The sequence below is a fragment of the Neodiprion virginianus genome, chromosome 2, assembly GCF_021901495.1.
Source record: "Neodiprion virginianus isolate iyNeoVirg1 chromosome 2, iyNeoVirg1.1, whole genome shotgun sequence".
Classification (NCBI taxonomy): Eukaryota; Metazoa; Arthropoda; class Insecta; order Hymenoptera; family Diprionidae; genus Neodiprion; species Neodiprion virginianus.
The window spans coordinates 13,949,567-13,976,989 of record NC_060878.1 but is presented as its reverse complement, the minus strand read 5'-3'; the positions used below and the strand labels follow the sequence as shown (position 1 = coordinate 13,976,989).

Here is a 27,423-nt window from a genome sequence, read left to right as displayed (position 1 = left end):
TTCAAGAATCATTTTCATATTTTCGGTGATTCAACTGTTTAAAACATTAGACTCGTATCGCAATACTATCAAAAAAATTTTCATCACTTATGAGGTTTTCAATTTCAGTTTTTCAATCACTGCGAGGTCGCAAATGGTCGAAAATTTAATGCTTGTTCAACAATAAATTGATGTTAAAGCCTTATTTAACTAAACAAGTACAGTAAACCGAACAAAATGATTTTGCGTTGCAATTACCAAAAAAGGATCGACAATAGCGCAGCATGGTTACGTGTACCTCGTTTTTCGTAATTCCAACAATATTGACAAAGTTTTTTAACGTTCCTGTTTTACTGAATTTTTCTAGTTACTATAATAAATGAATTTTTTCTTAGTGCATGAGACGATTTCAGGAACGATCCAGCTTCGTCGATGAAAGTTCGACTAATGCTCGAATAGATCAACGCAATATTCGGTAATAATTTCATCATTTCTACTCTGGAATGGATACGGAATTTACATTCCCTCTTCCGGATTTACCATTGGATCCCAGTATTAGGATCAAAATCTTGAGTTTTTTATCGTACGTTACACGTTCTATACCAACGAATAACGAGAAACGCGTAGTGTTTTTACCCTCAGGAGTTGTATCTTTTATTTTTACTGGGTAAACTTGAGGGGTGGTTTTTTATCTCTTAAACGGCCGAATTAGTACGTGAAAAATACGTGTCTGATGTTGTTTGACGTTCTACAACGTGACATAGAATAAAGAAAATCTGTGAGGTACACTTCGGCTACTTTCCTTGTCACTATACAAGTATTCGGACTCCGTAAAAATCAAAAATTGTATATCGCAAAAAATGACCATCTGTTCCTCAACCCTGTAAATACGTCCTACCGGGCATATCCACCCTTTCACTCTCTATCAACTTTGTCCCTCGGGGCACTCCGGCGTTGCTGAGAGTTCTAAGGATATTCGGTGCCGCCTGAGCATCGGTCGATATTATGCGTGGGACAAGTGGACGCGCCCTTATAAGGTATACCTTGTATGTATACCTTATGCCTAAACCGAGAAGGGTACATGTTCACCATAACGAGTAAGTGGACAACCACGATAACCAAGGTATTGGGAAAGGTCTAGCCAACGACTCGCGCGATCTTTGTCCCTTTTTGGTCCCTCTCAGTTTTCCTTTCGGTAATCTTTCATGCTGCTTCCTGTACTTTTACACTCCAATGAATTCTATTCAACCATTCGTTAAAATTCAAGACTTTCCCACGTTATTTGAGTGATGGGAATTTGTACTAACACAGCTACTCAATATCTCTGCTGCAGATTTCACTGAACTTATGTGAAACGGAAAAATTAAGCGACATGATTATTACATTACTGCCCTTACATTCCGGATTGTGAAATCACGAACATGCGGATACATACGCGGCGTGGCACGCCTATAACACAATTAAAATATATTATATTACGTACGTCTAACTAGTTTGATTCCATCACCGAGACTTTCATGTATTCCTCGCTAAACTGCACCCTGAACCAATTTGCCCGTAACAGAATCAACTTTGCCTGGTGTACGTACATATAACCGTATAACACAACATACGGTGAAAGAAAATTTATTTGACTGAGCGTCCAAACAAGATAGCCGTATAAATAGACGCTAATAACTCGCCGAACGTACATTTAAACGCATGTATATTGACCAAAAAACAAATAAACGGCAAGGTGCGGCTTTGAATAATAAAACCCAAAATCTACGAGGTATAGTTCAAGTGGTAAATATAATCAAATGAAATCACGTCAACATCTAAAGTGAGCTAAGGTGCTCACATATGCTAATTTGACGTTATTATAAAATGCCATGCTTTATGTTCAGGTCAATTTATAATTTTGTCGCAAGCTTGGTGCTTCCTGGATCAACCGTTGAGAAATTATTTCGAAAAAAAAACAATTCTGTTTCTGTGTACCTTTAATTCAAGATGGAGAACCATGCCCCCCCCCCCCCCAAGTCGAAAACATAGATCTTTCAACGGGGCCCGAAACTTAATAACGTGTATCAAAATTAGGACAAAGGCCTTTATTGACTGGACAACATGTAGAATTGCATTGACTGCGGTATTTTCACGTCATTGCTGCGTGGGCTTCGATTATAGTAAAAATAAATGACTCTTTACTCATTGTTAGTCGATAAGGAACAGCATCCTCTTAAGCGTGCGACTTGGCGGAGATCTCGCAGCATTATCTCTGTAAAAGGGTACCTTAAGACGATAAAGTTATCGTTAAGAAAATGGAAACGTAATTTCGACGTGTCGCACGGAATTGGCTCATATCGTCGTGAGCAAGTGTAGGAAGAAGTTCCGGAACAAACTTCACAACTCGACACATCTGGTTAAACGAAGTTATATTACACATACGCCGCTCGCCTTTCTTCTCGCACGAGGATTACGGGATGCCAGACCAGCGTGGCGGGTGGTTTCTAATCTCCTGCAGCTCAGGCAAGGATCGCCTCAAAACTTATCGCGGCGAGTCAAGACTTACATATGTACCCGAAGTTCCGATCGATCCGGCTCAAATGACGACTCGAGTCGTCACTTGTATGGCTAAGTATATACCTATGATAAATATTTGACAAGTGACTGAACCAGCTGTTTCGCTAATCGAAGGTACTACAGCGTTGAAACCATATCTAAATATCGTATTGAACTGTTCTTTTTAATCAATGGTTTTCTGGCTCGAAGTCAAGCTCTATCGATGGAAACTTCAAGTGCACGAATCAAGTTGTTATCTCGTGTCACTTGAGAGAGGCTGCACTTCATTGTCTGGCGTAACAGGATGCTCGAAGGGAACGTAAAAACGCAAGGATGGCATCATCGGTCACGTGGTCTCCACACCCCTCCCCCACCGACCGGAGGTCCGACAATGCCGAGGTATTTGTTCCTTGGTTCGTATATGTATGTACAGCATTTGCTGCCGCAGGCCACCGCTTGAGACGAAGACTACGCAGCCAGCATGATGAATTGTGGTGTACGGTTTGTTCCGTGCTGACAAGGCGCAACTACGCACACGGATCCTTGGCTCCTTCGGTTAAATTACTCCATGTAGTATGAATACAGGTTCAATTTATTACTCGTGTACAAACATTTCAATTGTTACGGATTACGATCGATAAGATGAAACAAGTAGACCCACGACTATTTTTCAACGCAACAAAGTGAGACTAAGATAATAAAAAATATCTCGAAGCACATATTCCTTCGTTTTTCCCTACAAGGACGCACATTTCATGATTCGCTGCAGTAAAACACGTGTATCCGCTGAAAACCGATACAAAGACCGGACGAATGTTGGCGGCGCTACAGTGGCAATAGCGCGATGCCAAAACCACATTACATATGTATGATTACGATTTGTAAATTCTGATATGACCATTCGACACGGCGTTTCATACCATATCCTTATCAATGGAACATATGTAATAAATGTCACCTTCCCGTGTAAAACAACACAATTGTTGAATATTTAACATGAACATGTATAAACAACGGAATACAGTACGCACAGCGTACAGCAGAATTTTTAGTAAGGAAAAAATCCCGAAGTTTTACGGTCATTAGAGCGTACGACTTGTAGGAAAACACGCGATTTTCCATTCCTGTAACACTTGTGATGCGTTATGTTCAAAATGAAAGTATATCGCTTACATTTAGTGGAAAAAAAGCCACTACGCGATATTTATTGAATCATACGAAACGTAAAGTGCAGGACGACAATGATGATGATTAAAGTATCATCAACTACTAAGTATTCGTGGTTCGTTCGACGTACGAGATATTTGTTGCGTACTACGTTTGTAGAACCGTGCCTTAATCATTGCCTACAATCCGGAAGTTATAGTCGCCTTACTCAAACATTACACAATACACATGTCTTTGAACTTTCAAGCTTCATCCGGCCAACATCAACGTTGAGTTTTCTGAACTCTGTAAATTTTCACGTGTTATTACGATTTGATAACCACCTTAGTTCCCACTACCAGTAAAATGTTTTCGATATTCAGAATAACTCGAAGTCTGAGAACGTTATCTTCCATGATGTTCCATGACAGGGGGGTTAAAAATTAAAGGGAAAGAATAATAGAACAGAACACATCGTCGGGATGATATTGAAATTTTGATGAAATCTAGCCTGATGCTGAGCTTCACAGAAGGCCGAAGTCAGTAACGTTAACGTAATTTAACATCATGAAAAAAATCGTTATTGTACAATTTTCGAAAGACTCTCAAGGAGTTGACTTTTCTAAATATGAACATGTTTTCTTTGTTATTATTTACTCCCTGAATTTCCGAAAATCCTAAGGGTCCAATTAACGATTTTAAAGTAAAGTTACTAACTTCAACCTCATACCTTCACGAGGTTTTACCTCCTACCGTTAACACAACCCTGTATCTCATGAAAAATCGTTATTTTTCAAACTGTACAGACTCAAGCTACAAAACAGTAATCTTTTTCGAATGAAGTATCGTTAAAAGAACGTAACTAACTGTAACATCAACTCGGTAAAGCGGTGGTGCAAGTTATACATAGAACAGCCGATGCGCGTTGCAATACAAGCATTGTTAAATCGACTCACCTAATCAATGTGATGAAGATACGTCGTCCCTGACAAGTAAGCGAGTTAGAAGAAGCGATGGTCAAGGAGCCGTGGACCGTAGCGAAACTGGCGAGCGATCCAGAGCGATCTCATGTTGTCGCAGCAAACATTCCTGAGAGTACGTGCTCTCGTATCGCCAGGTGAGATCGGTGGGATAAGTCGGGGGTTTCCCAACGGAGCTACATCCTCCCAAGCGATACGAATCTTCCTCCTTTCCCTCGGCTTCGCGACCCCGGCCGACTCGTCCTCGAGCCCCGGACCTCCTCAACCTCAACCTCTCGAGAATTTTGCGCACTCTCGTTGTCAGGGTCAATTGAACCGTGAACCGTTCCCCGTCGATTTGCCGCCCTCCGCTCTTTCCCGGTGGAACCTCGCGGGGCCCGAACGCCGTCGTCGAGAACAACGACGATGACGATACCCGTTGCACCAGCCTCTGATTTGGTAAATAAACACAAACTGCACGCGCGATGCGAGTCCCACGGTGTTGGGGGCTGACGATGAGTCCCCGTCTCTCGGCGCGAACCTGCCCCTTTCTTCTCTATAGAGTGCTTACGAGTGCCGACGGAAACTCGATGAATATATATATATGTGAACAACGATCGACAACGACAGCGGTTAACTGGCACGGAAACTGAGGCGGAAAACACGGGCTGCGACGGATGAGCAACACTCGGCAAGGCCTGGCGAGGCCGTCCTCGCGCGAATAGCCAATCCGCCCGACGGTGGCTTCGAACTTGAGGAGGGGGGAGGAGAGCGCGCGCACTTCGTTGGTTCAGGGCCGTCCTGGGGCGCGAACCCGGGGACGCTGAGGGATCTGGTATCGAGTGTTGGATTTTTTCTTTTCTTTTCTTTTCTTCAGCTGGACGGGTTGTAAATATTTACAGCTTATGCTCGGCAACAAAATCCTCTACCTATGTATAGGATTTTTAGATCAAGACTTTAGGAGATGCCTCAGGTCCTGTCAATTGTTACCGCAATTCGAATATCATGTAACAAACATGCGCTTGTTTCAGTTTCTTTGCGGAATTTTCTCAAAGTAATCGTCAGTAACTGTCGCGGGTGGATATGATCGTGTAGATGGTTAAATTAGCTTGAAAAATAATGACGGTGTTCTTTTACGTTGGAGAAACGGGAAAGCAGGTATCAGTAAAATCGGGACTTTTTGTACCTTTTGTTCTGAATGGCGAAAGGAAACTGATCTTCTAAGGTCTGTGAAGTCGAATACATTATTACTTGTATTAAAATAAAGCCAATACGACTTTCAAACCATATACTTACTAATATCGGTTATTTTGGAAAATTCGGTGGAGAAACTGGCATAAGTACACTGAGAGAATTTTTAGTTTCGGTTACCGCTTAGTCTTTAACTATTTTCATTTTTTACCACAATCGAAAAATATAGTTCTTGGTACAAAATGAAAATTAGTTTTCTACCTGTTGCCAGAAAGTCTAGTATATGTTACTATTCTCTCTCATTATGATCACTGTTGCTATATGTTTTTTGTAACTGTTGCGAAAATTTAATGCTTGTGTAACGATAAATTGACGTTAAAAAGCCTTACTTAACTAAAAAAGTACAGTAAACCGAACAAACTGATTTTCCGTTGTAATTACCAAAAAAGGATCGACAATAGCGCAAAATGGTTACATATTGTTATATGTTATTAAAATGCAAGGGTCGCGTGGAATGACGCATCTTTTTTTAATTCGGCAAAAACTAACGTCCAGCGTTTACCTTGCGCAAAAAAACTATTGAACGAATCTGAATCTAATCTATATGCGAAAATCTAACGTTGAAAGTACCAGAGGTGAACCTCACCGATTTTATTCAATCTGTAAGATATCGTAGTGCATTAAAAAAATCAAACACGTACTATTTACGTACTAAATCGGCCATTAAAGGGTTAGAGACAACCTCTAAAGTTTTCCTCAAGAACATAAGGGATGCAACCCCGAGGATAAAAACACTGCGCTTATTACCGTCTGCTGATAATAAATAATATCTAATTGATTGTATCAACAAGTATGAGGTAATTATCGAGAAATCCTGGACAATTGTCAGCAGTAAACTTTAGGGGGTTTTTTGCCCCTCGTACCGTCAAATTAGAACACAGAAATACACTTCTTTTTTTTCACGTACAACAAGATATAATAGAATGAAGGAAATCGGTCAGGTATGTATAGGTCACTTTCTTCGTAAAACGTGCGGAGTATGAATATGCCTTTTGATGTTCTAACTATAGAGCCAGAACTTCCAGTTTCTATCCTTTTCTCATCAGTTATACAGCCCTGCAAATTTTTTCACAGAATCTGTTACTTGAATGAGTTACTGCATTTCCGGCGTATTTTGGTGCGTTGAATATAAAGACGTCGTCCGTATTTTCGATTACGTCAGGATTTTGAGCTATCTCGATAGAAAAAAGAAATTTTTTACGAATATTGCACTTTTTGTCTCTTATTATTATTACCTATGGAATGACGTACTATTTTTTTTTCTTCATTCATAAGCACGTACGCCGCGAAGGGAAAATCTTAATTTCGGTAGGTGAAAAGCAATTGGTGATAATATGGGGGAAATGTGATGGAGGGAAAGAAACGTAATAGATTCCTATAAGTTCATACGGAGTTGGTACTGTTTGGAAAAATAGTGTTGAATGCGGAAGTTGATTGAAACAAATTTTGTAATAATGAAAATTTTATAAAACAGAGACCTTGAAGCGCAAATGTAGCTTACATTCTTATCGACAACATAATTCAATCTTATCAAAGGCTTCGGAATGGAATCATAAAAGTCAAGAGAAAATCATTTTCACTTTTCCGTAGGTATAATTATTTCTGCAATACATTTTCTTTCTCATCGAGTGACAAGTGAAATGGAAAACCCACCCTGAAGATGTATGGATAAATTTGGAAATATATAGAATCATTTTTTTTTTGCATTTATATGCAGCAGTTGATAAAATGGAGGACGAAAGGAATAAAAATAATTCTGTGGATAATTTAGTTTCAAATATACATTTATTCATATCATATGCAATTGTAACTTAAAATACAGATTACTTCAAATTATATTTCGCAGACATTCCGTTTAATTCATTCGTTTCGTTCATACAGATTCCATGAAACATTACATTACGCATGCAGTAAAACCGAAATAGCAAATGACAAGAATTAATTTATGCAATGGTAATAATTGAGTGCAACAAGAGAATGATTGTCAATTGGTAAAAGAGATGACGCGAAAAGTTTTCAGGATGCTCGACAGTTGATATTTTCGCGATGTCTATGGTAGACGTTGGTTTTATCGTACAAGTTTCACCTTTGTCCAATTTAACTGAATTTCGTCAGAGGTTCAACCAAAGACTGGCAGGAGTTCATCGGAAAATAGTAGTATATGAATGACAGAAATCAGGCATCAGTTTATATTCACCTATTAAATTCCAATCTGACAAAGAGAAAGGACAGAGAAACAAGAATAAATTGTACGGAGACTAAAAAGAAGGCTTTTCGCAGCGTTTATTATTGCCTACTTAGAATTTATGTACAAAAACGATTGATGTAACAACGCTGGATAAAAAAATTCTAACACTAGCAGAACCCGGATATCTGAGACCGAAACTTTCCCAAAAGTCCCAGTGCTACGCATGCTCATCACAGCAGAGGTGAATAGCATATCTGAACAATTAATATCAGTAGTAGAGACATTTCTAAAAATTGCAGAAACAAGCGATATAACCCCAGTAACCGCGTTTTAAATTAATTTCGCGATCAAAATTTTTAAAAATAAAAAGATTAAACCGTATTTTTAAACGCTGTAGTCACTTCTATTACACGACACTTGTAGAACAGTTTACATCTGATCGAGATTTGCCTTAACTACATTTAATATTAGTTCAAAAGTATAAACTTTTTCTTACACATAGTGATTCGTATGTACAGACTTATGTACCTCGGCGCCATTTTTCTCCATTGCTGAACTTGGTCATTTCACGACCACTGACTCCACAAGTTCCAATGCCTACCCTACCATTGACATTTTCCGGTGTCGCAAATATACTCTTCTTCACAACCCCCTTCTTACTGGACTGTAAAATAAAACCAAAGAGTTCGAAGAAATGATTAATTTGCATCTTAAGAAAAATTACTATTCTTCTCCAATAATACAAGGTACGTATATATGTTTAGAATTTCAATAATATAGAAGTAAGCATTTACAGTGAGAAAATAAATGCTGAAGTGTAGAGTATTGACATCCGTTGGTGACGTTAGTTGTGCCTGCTTAATTATTACTGAAGTTGTACCTCGATTGTTCGGGAATTACGAGACTGCGCGGTTCATAGACAAGCGGAGAAGCACGAACGATTCGAAACACGTTTGCTATGCAATTTTCAAGGGGCAACTCTGAAATTTGTAGCAATTTTCAAGAAGACACGGGCCATAGAGAAATACTTTTCATTCATATCTGTTGTGACTTAGTGTGGCGATTATTATCCGACATTTAGAATCATCACAAGTAGATCACAGAGGTTTTTACAACTATTCACATATTTTCGTTACCACGTCATCTCGGTCACGATTCCGGGGTCATCTTTTAATTGAACAAATCGGTGTTATGTGTGAATATTCGTGATAGTTACGCGTAACGTAGAACTTTGTTTTCTAATTCTAAAAGATAGTAAAAATGTGTAAGTTGTAAAAATTAGATGTTAAAAAATACAAAAATTTCAAACTTTTCAATATCATGGGTATAACGGTCGATGGCCACACTTATCAAGAATATTCATGTAAGACCCCGACTTTGTAACGATAAGATGAAAGCAATCTTATTCAAGGTGACATGGCTAGTGAAAATATGAGAATGTTTATGACGTCGTTCGTGACTAACTTGAGATAATTGCTAAAAGTTGGAAAATAAATGACAACAATGACAACAAACTAGGTCAAAACATATGCAAATAAAATTACCTTTTATATTAACCGTATCTTGGAATTTACCTGAAATTACGGGGCTGAAGTTAGTAACGATACCCCATCGAAAGTTTGAAACAAAAATTACTATTTTGGACATTTAGAATAAGCAAAGAAGTTGAATTTACAAAACTGAATTTTTTGATGTTATATTAACGGTGTACTTAAGTTCAGGTAATCGTAAAGTTGTCAACTAACGACTATTTCTGAAAATGTATCAATGCAATAACGTTACAAACTTCAGCGTGATGAAATTTCATAGTTGAAGGTATGTACACGTTCTCTTATGGAGGTGTCCTGGTCGATTTTGACGATGACGTATATATCTCCAGATATTAAAGTCCACGTATCTCAAACGCGAAAAAGGGCTTAACAGCCCTATTCTATACGTAATTGTGAATAAAAGCACTCCAATCCGTTTTCCTTAGACGAAAAAATAAAGAAATGGCATGGCTTCTACAAAATCGTAATAGTAAATTTTTAGATTTCTTTGGTTCTACGTCGAATGAAAATGTATTCGAATGTTTTTGTTTCGAATTGCGTGTGACTTGGGCTGTTAAGCCCTGTTTTGCGTCTAAGATACGTGGACTTCGATACTTGGAGATATATACGACAACGTCGAAAGCGATTAGGAAATCTCCTTATCTTAAAAAAGATTTTTAAAACACTCTTGATGACAAATAGCTGAAGTAAGTACGTAATTGAACGTGGGCGAGAAGCTCGAGGAGGTACAAATTGAAAGTAACCACGTATAATAAACGAACAGTTCGGCTGGTTTGTTTACCTTTTGGGGCGTGCGGAGTGAAGCGCGGGCGGTTGTCGACACTTTGCATCGCATTGAAACGCGCTCGTGCACACGGAACGAGAAAAAAAGTGTATGTAAGTAAACAAAGGTTCGCCTCGTGAAATTGAGCCCGGAAGGGATAAATTCGGCGCCCGCGTTTAATCGAGGTTCGATTGTAAGTCGTTAATATCAACTTTAACCGTATTGAATATTGTAGTATATTACATGGTACGAAGTTTAATAATTTGTAAGTCCGGAAATATTGAAATACGCTACGTGTGCGAAAGCAGACTGACGATATTTCTTCACAAGCGATAATTTCTGTGAAGATAAGCGTAGCGGTGCTTTTCACGTCGCGTGGCAGCAAATTGTGTACGAAAATTAATTTTTACATGTCTAGAGAGAATAGAGCGATAATGCAAAACTGATACACGAAAAAGATTTCATATATATCCGTAGTGTGATTAGTGGTGACAATACAATTGGGGTTGAACTTCAGCACTAGTCAGGCTGGCCACAAATATTTGAGAAAAAAATTCCATGATATTTCCACGTTTTCTAAGATCTAATACCCAGTTGTCCCTGACGTTTTTCCACTTCTAGTAAGTTACTAGAACCTAAATCGTGCAGGTTATTAACTCTGTATTCAGCTCGAATTCAATTCGAATTGGAGAAAAATATAATGTACAAAAATGTCAATTTAAGCAGAGTGTTTTTCTCGACGTAAAAAAGTAAATTTGTCACTTCAAACAATCATTTCTAATGCCTATGATAGAAAACTGATATTTTCAGGTTTTTCCATGACTAAAATAAAAATTCCCTGATATTTTCAGGTTTTTCAGATTTTCCAGGTGTGTGGCCACCCTGACAGTAGCACAATTACGAATGTAATGAGGGTCTATAAAAGTGTTTGACAACTTGTCAATACAATAACAATTAATGTCTGAACAGTGGTTGCAGGAATCAAATGAAACAGAAAGAATGCATTCCCTGGTGTGCAAACTTTTTGTTTCATTGGTAATTAAAGAGACTGATTGGTCGAAAATCGATACTATTTAGGTAATTTCATTAGGCAATACACACGCATTCAATTTATATCAAATTTTAATGTTCACAATGGTACGAAGATCTCTTAAAAAATCGTAAAATTAAAAATGCTTGAATTACGAGTAGAGGCAGTTACAGATGTCGATGCTTCACTTCGACTCGCTACACAATATTTGAAAATCGAGTAGATCCGTTCGATTGCAATCTACGATGGCCAATTTTATGTAGAAGACTATTTTGTACAAAGTCACTAAAACTGAATTTTTTTGTAGTAGTCAATTCAATATTGCCATTTCTTGATCACGATAAATATTTATTATTTTTGTATTGTAGGATTTTTTTTATAATTCCAGTATTTTCCATTTTGGTATTTTTAAAGATATCTTTGTAGCAATATACATACAGTTATTTGATACATACTCGACACAACTATATTGTGATAAAATTAACAAAAGTCTCGATTTTCAACCAACAAATCTACTTACTTGAACGACATAGTTATAGCATATTCATTACCCGTACCTTAGTTGTGAAAGCCAGCCACTTGTTTTTCTCCGATTCACGCTCCTCCTCAAGCTCCTTGAACCTTTGAAGCTTCTTTTGCTTTTTCTTCTTCAAATACTCGCGTTGCTTGTTAGGATCTGAACCAGCGATCGCTGCTGCTTGCATCTTCCTGCAAAATAAAAAACCTATCATCCACGTAGACATTTACTAAAAAGAAGAGATACTTATTAGGATGCTCTAAATACGTATATTCATATTGATTTTAATTGAATAGCGAACAAGAGTATTTGATTCTTTTTGCACATTTGGGGCAGAGTTCATTTTTAAAAACCAAATATAACAGAACACTCCCTGAACTAGAAATGAGTCCAGAAGAAATGCTGTCTCCACCGATTGTCACTATTCCCACATTTTTTTTCCAAGATCACGTATTGATTGAAAAAGGAAATCGAAGATGGTGGGAGTCAGCAGGATATCGAATCGGGCAGGAACTTATTCAGCAATTTTTAACATACTCATTGAACCAAGTTATAAACCAATCCCATGTATTAACTGCATTTTTCACTCATGCTAGCATTAATTGTGCATGTTTCAAATAAATCTTGATTGAGTTTCAAAACTGTTCTTTGTATGGGAATTTTACACTTCGGTCTTAACTTCCGCAAATAAATACTATTACTGCAGTGATTAATATAATAGTTATTAGCATGTAATTCCAATTCATGTAAGGTAACATTTTGTTGCCTCTTTGGGTAAACAATCAAACATACTCATATTGCTCTGATATTTAATAAGTATTTTTTTTATAGCATCCTAATAAGATTCCCTGCTTAGTTTATTGTAGAATAATCATAATTCGACTATTATAATAAGTCTATAGCTTTGATAACAATAATTTCAATATAGGTGAAATATTCGTTAGATTATGCTTAGACTGGTAATCAAGATGAACTAACAGAAAAATTGCACATATCAATTATGAGAGATTAAAACCAAACATTTACCAAGTTTTCAAATCGTGATAGACCGATCGTAACTATGTACAATAATCAGTAATAAAGGGCTATAGTCTTGAATAATTTTACCTTCTTCTGGGCTCCAGTAAAAAAGGTTAATAGCACAGCACATCAAATGACCAACAATGGGGTAATTGACATTGGGGATTGTGGATGTCCGGAGTATTGTTACAGCAATTTTTATCAGGATTCAAGAGGAATGGGATAAAAGTTGGGTATCAGTGCGTATTAGGTATCACAAATGCATTCAACAAAAGTATGTAAAATATTAGAGTAATAATATGATTATCTAACTATTAGACAGCATATCTATCCGTATTGGCTTGTATTCATAACTAAGAATAAGTATTACTGGTTAAAACTTGATGGATAATTTATAAAGTTACATCTTTAGGAAACAATGCCATTTTAAACGTTTAAAAATTGTAAGATAGTAGCAGAATGTGTTACTCACTTCGACTTTTGATCTGCCCAGTCCGAAGCTGGCCTTTTAGCAACAGACTTAAGTTGGTCAAGCATAGTGACATCGGTATTTTTGTATTCATTGAAAGTAACGTTGACTGTACCATCTTCACTGATTGTGTCTATTGTTGCTTCATAATATCTGTAAAGTAATCAATTCTTTCTATAGAAATATATTTTAAGTTTCATCGGGTACGGAAAAAGATCCAGATGTCAATTGGTAATGAAGAGAATATGTCAAATAATATATTCCATGGAAAATAACATGTTTATCTTTGAGAATTTTTCAAACATGTCTAACTGTAAGACGATACTTACAGTCCTCCAAAACTCAATATACAGTACTAAGTAAACAAACTTTGGATCAGTGACTTACTTGCCATCTTCGCTCCACGGAGCCATGCACTGATCCCCAATTTTCCATTTGTTTGCTAAGACAGCTAGGAGGATCGGATCCTTCGCATCCATTCCATTTGCCTGCCGTTTTTCTTGTTGCTGCGATCGTACCAGATCATGAGTCAACTCTATGACTTCCTCTAAGTCTATCTTCAGTTTCAACAATTCTTCATTGTTTGGGTCTGTGGTCAGTGCGGCTTCAACCTAAAATATTATCAAAATTCATAAATATAATTGCAGATTCAGCATAAGTATGTAGGTAAGGAGCGAGATTGTAAGAAAGAACGGTTTTGTAATCCGTTTGTAATCTACCAGGTCAATAACGAAGGAAAAACCGATTATTATCTGAATATTTTCAGGTTATAAACATATCGTTGGCCTATTTCTTGGGGTTAACTCAGCGTATTCGGAATAAGAAGTAAGGTTAGAAACAGTGATGATTTTATATACATAGATATTAGCCATGAGAATAGAAACTAACCTGTTGCAGTTGAAGCTTATAATTCTGTAAATCATCCATGATGAAGTACAGCGTTTTAACAAATCACCAATTAAACGATCCAACTGTTGTTAAACCTTTCTAGTCCACGATACAGATAAAAGACATAACTTGTTAGTTACAAGATGGCTGGAGAACCATATTCCAGTTCTATTTGCATTTAAGTCTGATAGCGTGAACAGCGGAACGAGCTGGAATTGAAACAAAATGGACGAATCATGTCACGTGATCGTTGCGCATGCGCACTGTCAATCAGATGCCTTCGATTACATTTCAGTGTGTTGGATGAATTGCGTACAGCGTAATTGCGATTTGAGGTATTTTAAGTTAACGGCGGGTTCATACCTATACTTGTATGAGTCCATTGATAAAGCTGGTTAGGAAGAAGTAGGAAGGGTCGATGTGAGAATGCCCCAGACTTATGACGTCATCGGCAGCCACTAATGGCGGTATATTTGAATTTCCACTTGATAAATTAGAACGTACACGGACCCCGTTGACTCTTTTTGAGATTTGCAGAAATTTACGTACGAAAATGCTGATATTTGGGAAAAAATTGCCACCCTCTAACTTGAAAATTCGTAAGGGTGCCGATATCCATGCCGATATGATGTTTTTTTTTTTAATATTAACTGAACTTGCAAAATTAAAAAAAATTATCAACAAAAATAAAAAATGCATGACATCGGCTTGTGATAATCTATACCATTTTTTATTTACCCATACATCGCCGTTCTCGGGGCTTATTTCTGAGATTCGCAAATTTTAGGCGAATTATTATCTTAATAATAAATTAATAATTACCAAAGAAAAGTTTATTCTCGGTGGAGGGGGGTCAAACATTAAAATCAACGTGTCTAGGAATTCATTATCCGTAAAATACGTTTACTCTTATAAATCTGTCGGTTAAAAAAAAAAAAAATTATTTTTCGCACGCCAAAATAAAATGTCTCTACACAGAAACTTCTTTTATTCGAGGGTATTAATTTAACTAATGAGCTTGTAAAGAAAAATGACTTGTTGTAAGATGATAAAATTTTCGACAAAATCGCAAAAAGTATCGTGAGTATTATTAAGCCACTGCGTAAATTAAAAAAAAATGTAGGAAACGTGTTGAAGTATTGCAACTTTTAACATACTACATGTATAGGAGGAGCTTGCAGGAGATTAGCTTCGCCGACTGCGGCACGAGTTTCGAATTACATTTACTCGCAAACGAATGGCCTAAAATCCATGAAACTTGACGTACAACTTGCTCTTTCTTATAAATCTGATTAGCTAAAACCAGTTATTTATGATTGATACATATAATTTAACACACGCGAAAATTTTTTCCTAACGACGTAAAATTTTAATTGAAGGATACTGTGTTGTCAGAAAAATACTGCTATCCTCTGCCGACACTGATGAGCAAAGAAATCATGTTCCGAATGATGTACAACAATAGCGCGAACCACAGTATTACTGCACATATAGCGGATCAGAGTCAGAGTGATGCGGAATAATCGTGCCAGGTTTAAATTCTGCCAATCGCTTCGTCATGTTTTTCACGATCCACGTATACGAGCGTGTTTTTCAATTTTATTTATTATGACTTGGATTGCCACCAGCTGCACGCGTTTTGATCTACGCATTCCCAACGATAAGTGTAAACCAACCAGCCAGATTCTTCATTCGTTCAGGGTATGCAATATAAAATGTTCTGTGAAATCGCTATCGTCAACTTATTTACTTAGGTTTAATTACATGCGTTTAATAAATACCTACCTTCAATATTTACCTACCTACATGAATGTAATGTACAACGCATAGCATATCCTTTCAACACTAGTAAATATAAGTAAATATGTAGGAATTGCTTCCTACTCCGATGTTATGAAGTATTACTCTGAAAGTATGATGCAAATACGATGTGTACGTGTACAGGAGTTTACGTACGATATATATATTGTATATATATATATGTGTATAATATGTATATATATATAATAGTGTATTTCACATTCAAATATGTACCTTTGAAACATTATAGTTATTAATATTTAGGAGATGTACACGTATATTCATGTAGAGGTGTTTTTGATATAGGTACATTTGACTCAATGCCTAGTAGCCGAAGTCACTGGATTCTACAATCAATCATCTGTATAATTTGTATACAATTATGTGTAAATTATGGAATATTCTGAATTTATAAATGTCTTTCGACAAGAATAATGTGCATAAAAATATTCGTGTAACTGTTATACTTGACAGAATGTTCAAAATATTCATGATTTTCAATTTTCAGAAGTACAAGATAACCCTGTATAAGCAATATATAATAGCAGAATATTTCTTTCTTCAAGAATGTACCGAGTATGGAACACCAGAAGCCGGCACATCTATGAGAGAGTGAAATATTTGTACCTACTATATGCGTGAAAACGAAGGCTTGAATTTTGTGGAATCTGTTGTATAATCCAAATACTTCTCTAGTGAATTTTTTTCTTAAAATTTAACATCTTAGACGCTATGATATGTATTTGATTTGTTCAACTTAATATAGTATAAGTATAATATTTACTTTCATATAATATCTCAATAGGCCTACACAAGAATAATGAAATAAATATACTATAACGTCAATTAACAATAATTTTTCATAATTTTTATGCTACACAATTGTAGCAGTATAATGTATAATAGTAGTATACGCTTCAATAAAATATATCAATATTATGCAAATATGGAGTTCAATATACGGAGTATTAATATAATGATGCATCGAAGACAAAAATATACTTTCAATTGAACATCTTCTAATAATATATAGTATATCATTTAAACTTCTAATGCTTTAGGCATTTTCGTGATATGTTTAACCTCACTTATAGACGACATAGGAAACATCGAGATTTTGACATCGTATTAAACTGTCAACGGTCGCTCGAGAATCACGCAGACTTTTTACACTCGGTAAATCAAATCATTCGAGTAGCTATTCGGTATTTTTTTCCATCTATACCTACCATCAAACTATTTTTTCAGTAAGAGAACGACACGCATCAATCATAATATCTGCGTGAGCACGAGCGTACAACATCTTTAGTCATAATGCCATATAAATTTATTCTAAACTTTGACAAGTATTATTTTTGCACGTAATAACGGACTACAAGAAGTCTGAGGTCACAATAATTCAAAGTTAGCATTGCATATCTCCCTACGCGGTTTGAATTTTTAACATCTGTAGAAGGGGCTCGGCAAATGAACTTTATACTCATTTGAAACGTGTAATGTTTCCAACCATTTCGGCAAGTGAACTAAATTAATACTCAACAGTCAACGTGAAAATCATTTGTATAAGCTTGCAATTTTATTTCAGCATGCCCTAATTCCACAACGTTAGCAAGCGTGTAATTTTTTAGAGTCTTTAAAAATTGTGCAAGATTTAGGTCTTTCAAGACTGTGCCTGATTTGAAGTTTGCATTCATGTTTGTTTAGATCTTGCTACTCAACGCAACACGTTTGCAGAGATCTATTTCTTTCCTTTCTCCACATGGTAAGACATGATTCCAATTTTAAAAGTCAGATATAGACTTGCTCTCTTTCGTTCTCTTTCTCTCTGTCAACAAAAAGAATAAAATTTGAAAATCAATATAATGAAATGGCCATGCCCATTTTGACGTCGCTATTGATATATAATTGTATACATAAGTCATATGTGTGTATTCATATGATATGTATATATGTATCCATATACATCCATATCACTCAAACTTCCATTAATTGATTGTGCATATGTATTATGTATGTATACAATCGATTAATGGTTACATATTATATATATAGATATGTATACTATCGGTATAGTTATATATACGTTTTACTTATTTCATTCCGATAGCGTGACAATATTGACGCGATGACGCAACGGTTAATGTTAATATTACTTATAATAAATATATTATATAAGCAGCCTAGCCAGTAAACGAGATCTTTGATTTCATATAATTACACGAGAACAAGACGTTTACAGTTACATCAGATAAATTTTCATCTCATTTTGTTTCGTAATTTGATTTTCGATTGAAATATTACACTTATGCGTGTGGGCTATATACTTAAACATTAAAATACGAATGACATTACAATTGCATCTTATATATGATTAAATATAGTAAGTAGTTAATTGGTAATAGGTTAAATACCTACTGATATGTATAATATTTTTCAGTCATTACAATTACGAAAGATATGTATGTATTTTTCACGAGTCGTCATTTCTCTCCGGGCATAAAACTCTTCTGGTTCGCCGCGAGTGTACAATCTGATCTTCAGAGCGGCGTTTGCCCAATCGTCATGGCCATATACGAAACGAAACAATCTGTAGTTGGTAAAACTGTACGTGGTGAATTCAGGGTAAAGAAATCGGAATTTAGAAATCCAAAGTAGCCAATTTACAAGCTCACGCGAGGGATTCAATTTTGCACTCTTATACTGGTAGGGAGAAACTTAAAACATAGGGACTGTTTTTTCTAGGTTAGTGTTTACGCGGTAGGATAATCTTAAATTATAGATTTTGTATGTATATCTGATTTCGCCGGCTTTTGAAAACTCGGGGGATTTAAGCAGCCGGTGCCCTTTTGAAGATGCGATTCCCTTGACCAGTAATTCGTTTTTCTCCTGAAGTGTACTGGACAATGGACTTCACCTGGTCACTGGCCACTGGTCCGATGCAGACTAGGGGGTCCTTGAAGTATGAACAGACCTGGACGCAGAGGTTGTAATTAGTTAATTTACTGCCGAGGTATATCGAGATGAGACCGTGAAATTTTGCAGACTGATTGTGAGTGACTGACTGCCGATTGATAAGAAAACCGAACTCTGTTGGTCAACGATAATGTACCGCGGTGATATTTTTGTCCTGAAGACAAGGGAGCCAACCTACATGAAACAAAGCATGAAATGTCAAACCCTCCCGCGTCGAGTGGTGAATTGTAATTACGCTGTTACGTGACTCATAACAGTCATCAGACACCAGTAAGTACTTAACGATAAAATAGTTTGCTAAGCCTTTTCAAATCGCTGCAACATCTATTTGACATCTACTTGATCGAAATAAATTCATAACACCTACATAACCTCAATAAGTCGCATTTTACAATTGAAACTTCTGCTAGGTGGTCAGCCTGCACGAAAGACCACCAATCGTAAGCTCGCGCATGCGCAGCTGGGCGCCTAGTTTGCTAAGTTTCACAGTTTCCTTTCGGTAAGGTGTGAAAATATTGGCCAAATCAGATGATAAATCAGATCTGATCATGACACCTAATGTTCATTGGTTCTCCAACTCGCTTAATTCGAACATAGCATTGTGATTCCAGAATTCTAAATGCCAAACATAAGAAGACGTACAGTTCGTATATTCGGTTTCGGCGCATCCCATGTCACGGAAAGTGACGTCATATCTGAAATCTATTCGAAACTAAAAATATTGGGTTTGTTTACAGTGTATCAAGAGTCAATATGCACTGCCCAATATTTTTATCTAGATGTTGATAACTCAAAATTACCCAAGAATCCTAGCAAAGGCTGCAACTAAACCGAATAGAGTATCTGTTCCATAATTCGAACAAATTTTGGAATTTCCTTGAAATTTATTGTATACAAATTTTTGCCAACTATGAATTGAATGTAACAGCAAAGTCCCAGATTCAATTCAGCGAATCCAATGTAGCAGATTGAAATTCAAAGAGTGATGTATGAAAGTCCAACCAATGTTTATCTGATTTATTCATGAAATTTGTATCAGGCTATTTAGGAATTTGGACTTCTGATATTATTTCTGAACTTGAAAAACCTATGGATATCAAGTTCCATGATGATTGGAAGATTATCAATTAAGAGTAAGACCATATGCGTCATCACGGTTTCCCGTAGGTACCATACAAAGGTTAATCCGCGGAAGTGCAGAAAAACTTTTTTCTTACTCCGTTAACAGTAAACTGTAATTTACATCGTAAAGCAGGGAATTTCGCTTTGATGAAGCAGACCTTCCGCGTAACTTCTTTCGGACTCCCTAACGCAGAAGGTATATATATGTATATATATATATATACATATGCCCGCTATGGGGATGGGCACGTGCACCGTTTCGCAATATCGCACAAATTGGATTAACGTCCCTCGAGGTAGCTTCATGCGTTTTTGTTCCCTCGGCTAAAGGTCAGGGATCGAGGAAGCGTATAAACCTGACGTAACTCGCTGCTACCCAGAAACTAACTCCCGTAAATCTCGACAAGGTAATGTTTAGAAGACATAAATACAAATTAAGTAAACAAGCTGCACTATCAGGTGACAAGAAATCGCACTCTAATTTTATAAGTACATAATTATTATCAACAGCGAGGGTTGCACTTATGAATTACGATTTTCATGCGTGTTTATCGTTGGATTTTATCGCGTTAAATTGAGACTGCCGCCCTACGCTGGACGCTGGTGAAATTATAATACCTATGAGAGTTCAAAAAATTCTCATTTCCCCGATTGCGTCTTGTGTGGTACATGAAATTCAGCGTTTTCGTGCTGTGGAATATCCGAAGATCCTGGCGAAAGAGTGTACTACGCTATCATCTGGAGCACATATTGCACACCTATATGTAAGTCCGCTGCAGTGTTGTGTGAGGAAAATGAGAATATTCAAATGTAAGTGAAATTTCTCCATCGTGTATATTAATAAAGCTATATTTATACCTATACTTTAACAAAACTTCACTATTTCGTGATTTACAGTGTGCGTATTTTTCCTTATCTCCAAATGACTTGAAATTTAAGAATCACAATTTGAACTCATCATTTCAGTGTTCACAATGGTGAATCTAATATCGCGGTCGAAAATCTGAAAATTGTTTGGATTTCAGGAGGGAGGGGTGGGGGTGAGAACGCTTAATATTACATGTCAAATCTCGAAATTCAAATATTTAAAATAGTGGATCCAAAAAGTCACCCAACTGTTTTTTCGAATTTTGACTTCAGATTTGTAATCAGTCACCTCATAAATACCTCAGAGTATTAAGTGCCAACCAAATCAATTAGCCTTCTATATTTTCACCGGCCACTCGGAATTCTCAAATTTTGAGTTTAGATTCCTAAATAACAACTAAAAAAACTCATGAATAACCAATTTTGAGTCAATTACTGATAAGGAAAAATGTATGTCCCGAATGGGTGAACAACCAGCGTTGCCTGAAGACTGTTAAAGATGGTTACCCTAATGGGATTTTGTATGTCTTATGGGATTGGGTGTTCAATGGCTCCCGCCGATCCTTATTCTTAAGCTATCGCCTCACCTAGGCCCACTCACAGAGTACTGATCACGAAAATTTATCGAGGGTGGAATGATCTTTAAATTCTTCCATGAACGTATCGTACTAAATTTTATCAGCCATAGACTTATAGAGATAGACTGTGCGGTCTGTGCACCGAATTGAAGCTGTAATTAAAAAGAGAGCGCAGCAGCTGAAGCCGGACCTCTCACTTTAATCGGTAACTTGGTGAAGGACCGCCTGACGGCTATTCGCCATTTTTTCGATCGTGCAACAGAGAGATCTGGCTGCAGCTGTTGTTTTCTCTTTCGAATTACGGCTTCAACTCGGTTCACGGACCGCGCAGTCTATGTCTATAAGTCTGTGACGATAGATTCGTAAGTATATGTGCGCTTGAAAAATTTAATTTATACTTGAGTACATCCTCATTTTCCAACTATAACACTGCCACGGACTTACTATCCGCGAGTTTATAGTGCTTAATCATAAAATAATATGTTACACATAAATTCACTCAAAAAATTTACCTTTCTCGGGGCCTGTCTATGACGCCTTTGCAGCTGGCAACAGAGTCCACGACTAATGTCACATTCCCCGGACATGTTGCATTCTTCGCCTGAAATATAAAAGATTCCAATCGTATTACCGTACGTGAAGAATAAGAAGAAACAAAGAATTTCAGAGTAGTTCAACCACTGACTGTATTGCTTGTTTGAGGTAACCGGAGGTTGACAAGAACGAGTTTCACCAGCCACTTCGGCGCACATCAGCCCGGTTTCGCAATCGTTGTCTCTTCTGCATAACTCGCCCTGTTTTAGTCCATAGGCGAACAGGCAAGATCCGATAACTGAACAGTAAAACACTACGTTACTGGATTCTTGATATCAAAATCTTCTGGTTGTCGGTGTTAGTAGTCGATGAAAATTCTCTTTATTTGTTTCGAGTCTCCCGATCGTCAAACATCATGAATAAAATAATAGATATAATTTTTGAAGTAGAACGCGGTGGTATGAAGGAGTCAAATTATGACGTAACTTTTTTCGAGGTAATTTCAAAATTGTAGAAACGTTCCAAATGTACATTCCGGACACAATTTCAAGCTTCGAGATTACAAGTGACCCAAAAAAATGATTTTCGACTGTCACCCTTACCTCCGTCCACGTCGACGCACACAGATCCTGGGCAACAGTGTTCATTGGCCGTACAGCGTTTCCCGTAACAGGGTTCTTCCAGCTCGTCCTCGACCAAATCTCCGTATACGTCAACGCCTCCGAGTCTCTGTGTGACGTAGCAAGCGATTTGTACGTAGGTACAGTAAAGTTCATTAATGCCTTGGGCTTCCGGTTAACTTGTTTGCGGTTCGAAACAGGGTGTGAGTTCGATTCTATTCGAATTATGTGACAACCATTGGCGATGCAGCTGACGCTGACGTGAGAAAATAGGATCCATTGTCACATAATTCATATAGAATCGAACTCACATTTTATTTTGGACCGAAAACAAGGTAGCCGAAAAGGAAAGGCATTAATGAACATTACTGTATATTGTACATTACAGGCGGCATCGTATACATGCGAAATTACTCGCAGCGTTATAATCGACACGTTGAATAAGAGTTCATCTTAAATGTGAAGTTAACCACGTTATTGTGGCACAGTCAATTAACTTATGGTTTATAGTCAACTGTACCGGTGAAGCTTTCCTTCCTGCGCATAATTACGCACAATGTTAAGAACGCCTGTGTCGGAACGTCATTGTATTTCCATCGACTTTGAACCGAGTGTGCTCAGTAAAAAAATACAACCCTGTAATTTACTCCGTATGGAGGTGAAATAATAAATAAATAAATAAACGAGTAAACGGGCATATTAAATTGATGGTCCTAACACGAGGATTGTGGGTATTAACAAATGGGCGGAACTCATAATGTGGCTGGTTGGCCAAAGACCGATACTTTTTATCATTTTGGTCATGAGGTTGCCGTACAGCATGTATTCATCAAATTATCAAGTTCATAGGTTATGAGAATTTTTTTGAGAATTTTTGAAAATAGGAAATATTGAGATTGTAAAAAAAGCTCAGATATCGATGTTTTATTTGTAATCACTTCAGTATGGTTAAAAATCTGGCAGATTCGTTGGATGTCACACTATAATTTTTTACAATTTGACAGAAATATTGTTGAAACATTTGATTTTACTACATTGTGCTGATATTGATTACGATTAGCAAATAGCAATATTGAAGTGAGTACTTGAAGAAAATCCGTTTCCGTGATTAGATAGATAAATAGTCTTCTGAATGATCTGTGCCATAGTATGGTAAAATGATATGAATCTACTTATAGATATTCAACGACTTAGGAATGATTTCAAATGAAGAAACGATATCCAAGCTAATTTTTTTATAACCCCAATATTTTCTATTGTTACATATTTTTAAAAAGATCTTTGTGGATTACAAATATGATAATTAGATTAATAATCAATATCAGATTATCTCATAGTATACGATTAATGAAAAGCATCGATTTTTCGCCAACTACTCCCTTAATGTTACATTTTGTCATATGCGAGAATTTTTTATCCGTAAGGACAAGTAAGTTGAAGCCCAAACATGTTCAATCCGAGAGATCAGAAATTAATGCCGCGTTTATCTGTCAGCATAAGACTTTTTTTTTTTTATTCCACGGCTTAATAGAAAAGTTCCAGGAATTTTCTTACTTTTGTATTTCAGTAACTTGAAGAAAAGTGAATGCCTCATGTTTTTTTCGTTTCAATTCATTAAAAAAAGTTGAAGCAGATATACAATAACATAAATAACAAATTAACAAAAGTACTGACAATAAGTAACCTGACTCATGTTGAAGTATATGATCAAAAACAGTGAAATTCAATTGCATATAACTTTTGCAATTACTCTTTAAGGGGAATGAAAAAATGCGACCTAATAATGATTTAAAAATACTCTACTTTATGCATACACGAAAAGCAGGGATATTTTTTCCCCGTGAAACTTTCCTACGACAATTAAGTGTGCTTATTATAATGTATGTAAAACACACACTTCCATTCCTAAATGAATTTTCAAGCAGGCTTGTTTGTTAACTTTATTAATCTACGATGAATATTCATCACATGTAAACAGGATTCGCATATCAATGATTGCGAGCTTGTTGACACAGTATATGTATAGCGGTATTTCTTGTTTCCCAACTAAAAGCTTAATTGTATTAAAGGGTTGAGATGTGCTACATGAAAATTATTATAGCCTGCATGATCGAGTCGGTTCAATATTGAAACCAAAACACTTGGTTCGGCAGCCTGAGGCTCTTACAATTTCCAACCAATCTGGCAGCTTCGAAGTGAACGAAAATATTTTTCTTATAATATAAACAGCAAAAAAATTCAACACGATTCACTGGTGTCAGTGGCAGTTAAAAATCACACCTAACATGCATAACATGCCGCAAGTCGAGGTATAACAAGCGTTTTGCGCATGTACGCAGTGCGCTTAAATTAAACACGCAATACCGTAATCAACGATAAACTCAGCATAACTATAATTACGTAGATCGATTACAATAAGTATTCAAGTCCCTAAAGGCTATTTTTGAAACACGCTTGCTCTTGCGTAATTTAATATATTGGAACCAGAACTTAAAAAGTCTCTTTCTACGAGCTCGACCATTCTCAATACACATCTAACGTTAACGCGAATGGTACGTGGACCAATATTCCGTAACCCATCACATTATGCAGGTGCACATCGTATTTCGATTGCACAAATAAAATCTGGTAACGGCGCATGCCGCGCATAACAATTCAGAGGGCATAGTCGCCCAACTGAACTCTGACCGAAATACTAGAGGACATTTGCCGCTATTGATTCACCTGTCGCGAATCCCTAATCTCGCAATGGTACTGATGTCCCGAGGGTGAGCGAAAAGGTTAAATTGAACCCGTTTTACCTGCATAAAAGCGGGCTGACCGCCGCGGTGGCCTCCGTGACCCCCGTAGCCAAGATTAGCCAACATCTCCGGACTGAAACGATTAAAGAGACCGCCCCAGCCATGGACTTCTCCTAGTTGCATGACAGAGCAAGCCACAAGGACCAAAGCCACACCAGTATAGGACTTCATTATCGATATTGCTCGAAGTTTCCTTAGCACTGTGCACTGGAACCAATGCATAGCAGAAAATCAATACAGACAAGGTAGGTATTATGCTAATGCAGAATGTCGGCATGAATTGTGCTTGCAGATATGCTAATGTGTGAAATGACGGTGAACATGTTCAATCTTTCCATTCGTTGGACAGAATCACAGCATTAAGCAGATTTCAGCCGTATGCAACAAGATTGATCGTCGTATTGGGAGATAAAATTAAATTAATCTATAATCGATCGAATTTCTTGATTCATTCAACGTGAAATAAACGTCCTTCATGCAAATTCAATCGTCCATGTATAATGTAATTTAATGCATACAGTGAACTTACTATTCATAACCTACACAACTCTCCGTGAATGACTGGAGTAGCTTGATACAGTAATTAGAAGAGAAAAAAAAAAAAAAAACACCCGCTAGTTGTAAAATCTCGAAAGATTTACAGAAAAGGACCTGCAGCAAGCCTGCTAACAATACGGATCCACCTAGCCAGGGTCTCAGGCCTGTAGCCGACTGGACGAATTGGGAAGCTCGGCGCAGGTATAGAGATAATGTGCTTTATACCCTAAATCAGACTTTGCGAAATCTTTCGGGCAACTGTACGTTGTCGTGAGAATGATATTGCCGGGCGTCAAATTAACATTTGCCTATTGATTACTTACTAGTTGCAATCTCGTACCAAACTGCCCCGACAATGAGACTACGTCAAGACGTAATTTATTGTAATTTGCTCCGCATGCAGGGGAAGTTGGTTACAAAATGAGACAAAGACGGAAGTTATAATAATTAAAAGAGTGTATATCGAGCTATTTCTTTGAAATTATTCATGAGAAATTGAACACAGGGTGAATCAGTTTGAATGTTAGGAATTCTGGGTACCTATTACCGATCGACATTTGTTTCGGGGTCAATGATTGAAGAGCGTCGGGGAGGTCAACCAGTCGTGAACAACGAGGCAAATATCGGTCGGTAAAATATACTCTCAGTTACCGAAATGCAAGCTAATTTTTATAAGACGTACGCTAAATTGCATAGATGCAGGTGTATTTACCCTGCGTCAAATAGCCCATGGAACATTTTCATTCACATAGGTATATCGCATAGTTTAAATGATTTCAGGATCTTACTGTCGAGTTTTGCGATTTTCGAAAACGGTGCGTTTGCATAAATCACATACGTTTTGGAAGATACAATTCGAACTCAGAGATTACGCGGGACTGCGTAAGTACTATCATTGTTTGTAGGAGAAAACAGGGCGAAAAAAATACCACGAGAAAGGATGAGATATTTGATTGTTCCACCAAGTTTTGGAAAAACGGAGGATCTCATAACAAGAGAGCATCGCAGCAACTTACATTATCGGATATACAGCGCCTCCCTGAGGGTCGTTCGTTCCTGGGACTCGGGGGTTTAGCTGGGAGCTGCTTGTTCGTGGGTGGACGAAACGGACTCGGAGGTGGAAGATGACTGAACGCCAACAGCCTTTTACCTTGAATCTATACCCAACCAGCAGTTCCGAGCGCGAGCAGAGTTTGCCGGGTTCTGAGCGCACGCGCTGAGGTTCCAGGCACCTGACGTTACCTCATCCGCGTTGGGGTTCGCGGTTCAATTTCCCCCAATTCCAACCCGCGT

General features: G+C 37.2%; 3 protein-coding genes across 7 annotated transcripts in view; all 3 read right to left on the bottom strand.

The window, feature by feature from the left end:
• Positions 1-5,338, bottom strand: part of LOC124299037 (regulator of G-protein signaling 7) — a 28,760-nt gene extending 23,422 nt beyond the window's left edge. For all 4 annotated transcript variants that reach the window (XR_006906928.1, XM_046751872.1, XM_046751870.1 and 1 more), the window contains exon 1: positions 4,620-5,338. The gene's annotated coding sequence lies outside the window, so the exon portion shown is untranslated. The remainder of the gene's footprint in view (positions 1-4,619) is intronic.
• Positions 5,339-7,639: 2,301 nt separating this feature from the next.
• On the bottom strand, positions 7,640-14,485 carry LOC124298976 (survival of motor neuron-related-splicing factor 30). 2 transcript variants are annotated; one of them, XM_046751732.1, is made up of 6 exons: positions 14,299-14,484; positions 13,798-14,021; positions 13,414-13,563; positions 11,962-12,112; positions 8,558-8,725; positions 7,640-8,085 (listed from the first exon to the last, which is right to left on the bottom strand). In XM_046751732.1, exons 1-5 carry the CDS (start codon positions 14,335-14,337, stop codon positions 8,582-8,584), a joined length of 708 nt encoding a protein of 235 aa, XP_046607688.1. In that variant the 5' UTR covers positions 14,338-14,484; the 3' UTR covers positions 7,640-8,085; positions 8,558-8,581. The 2 variants fall into 2 exon arrangements, with proteins under 2 accessions (XP_046607688.1, XP_046607687.1); XM_046751731.1 differs by having other exon boundaries at positions 7,640-8,725; positions 14,299-14,485.
• Positions 14,486-16,277: 1,792 nt separating this feature from the next.
• Positions 16,278-27,303, bottom strand: LOC124298977 (prohormone-3). The gene is made up of 6 exons (XM_046751733.1): positions 27,147-27,303; positions 25,594-25,800; positions 22,775-22,901; positions 22,324-22,470; positions 22,151-22,239; positions 16,278-19,069 (listed from the first exon to the last, which is right to left on the bottom strand). The coding sequence occupies exons 2-6, from the start codon at positions 25,762-25,764 to the stop codon at positions 18,926-18,928; spliced, it is 678 nt and encodes a 225-aa protein (XP_046607689.1). The 5' UTR covers positions 25,765-25,800; positions 27,147-27,303; the 3' UTR covers positions 16,278-18,925.
• Positions 27,304-27,423: the final 120 nt, after the last annotated feature.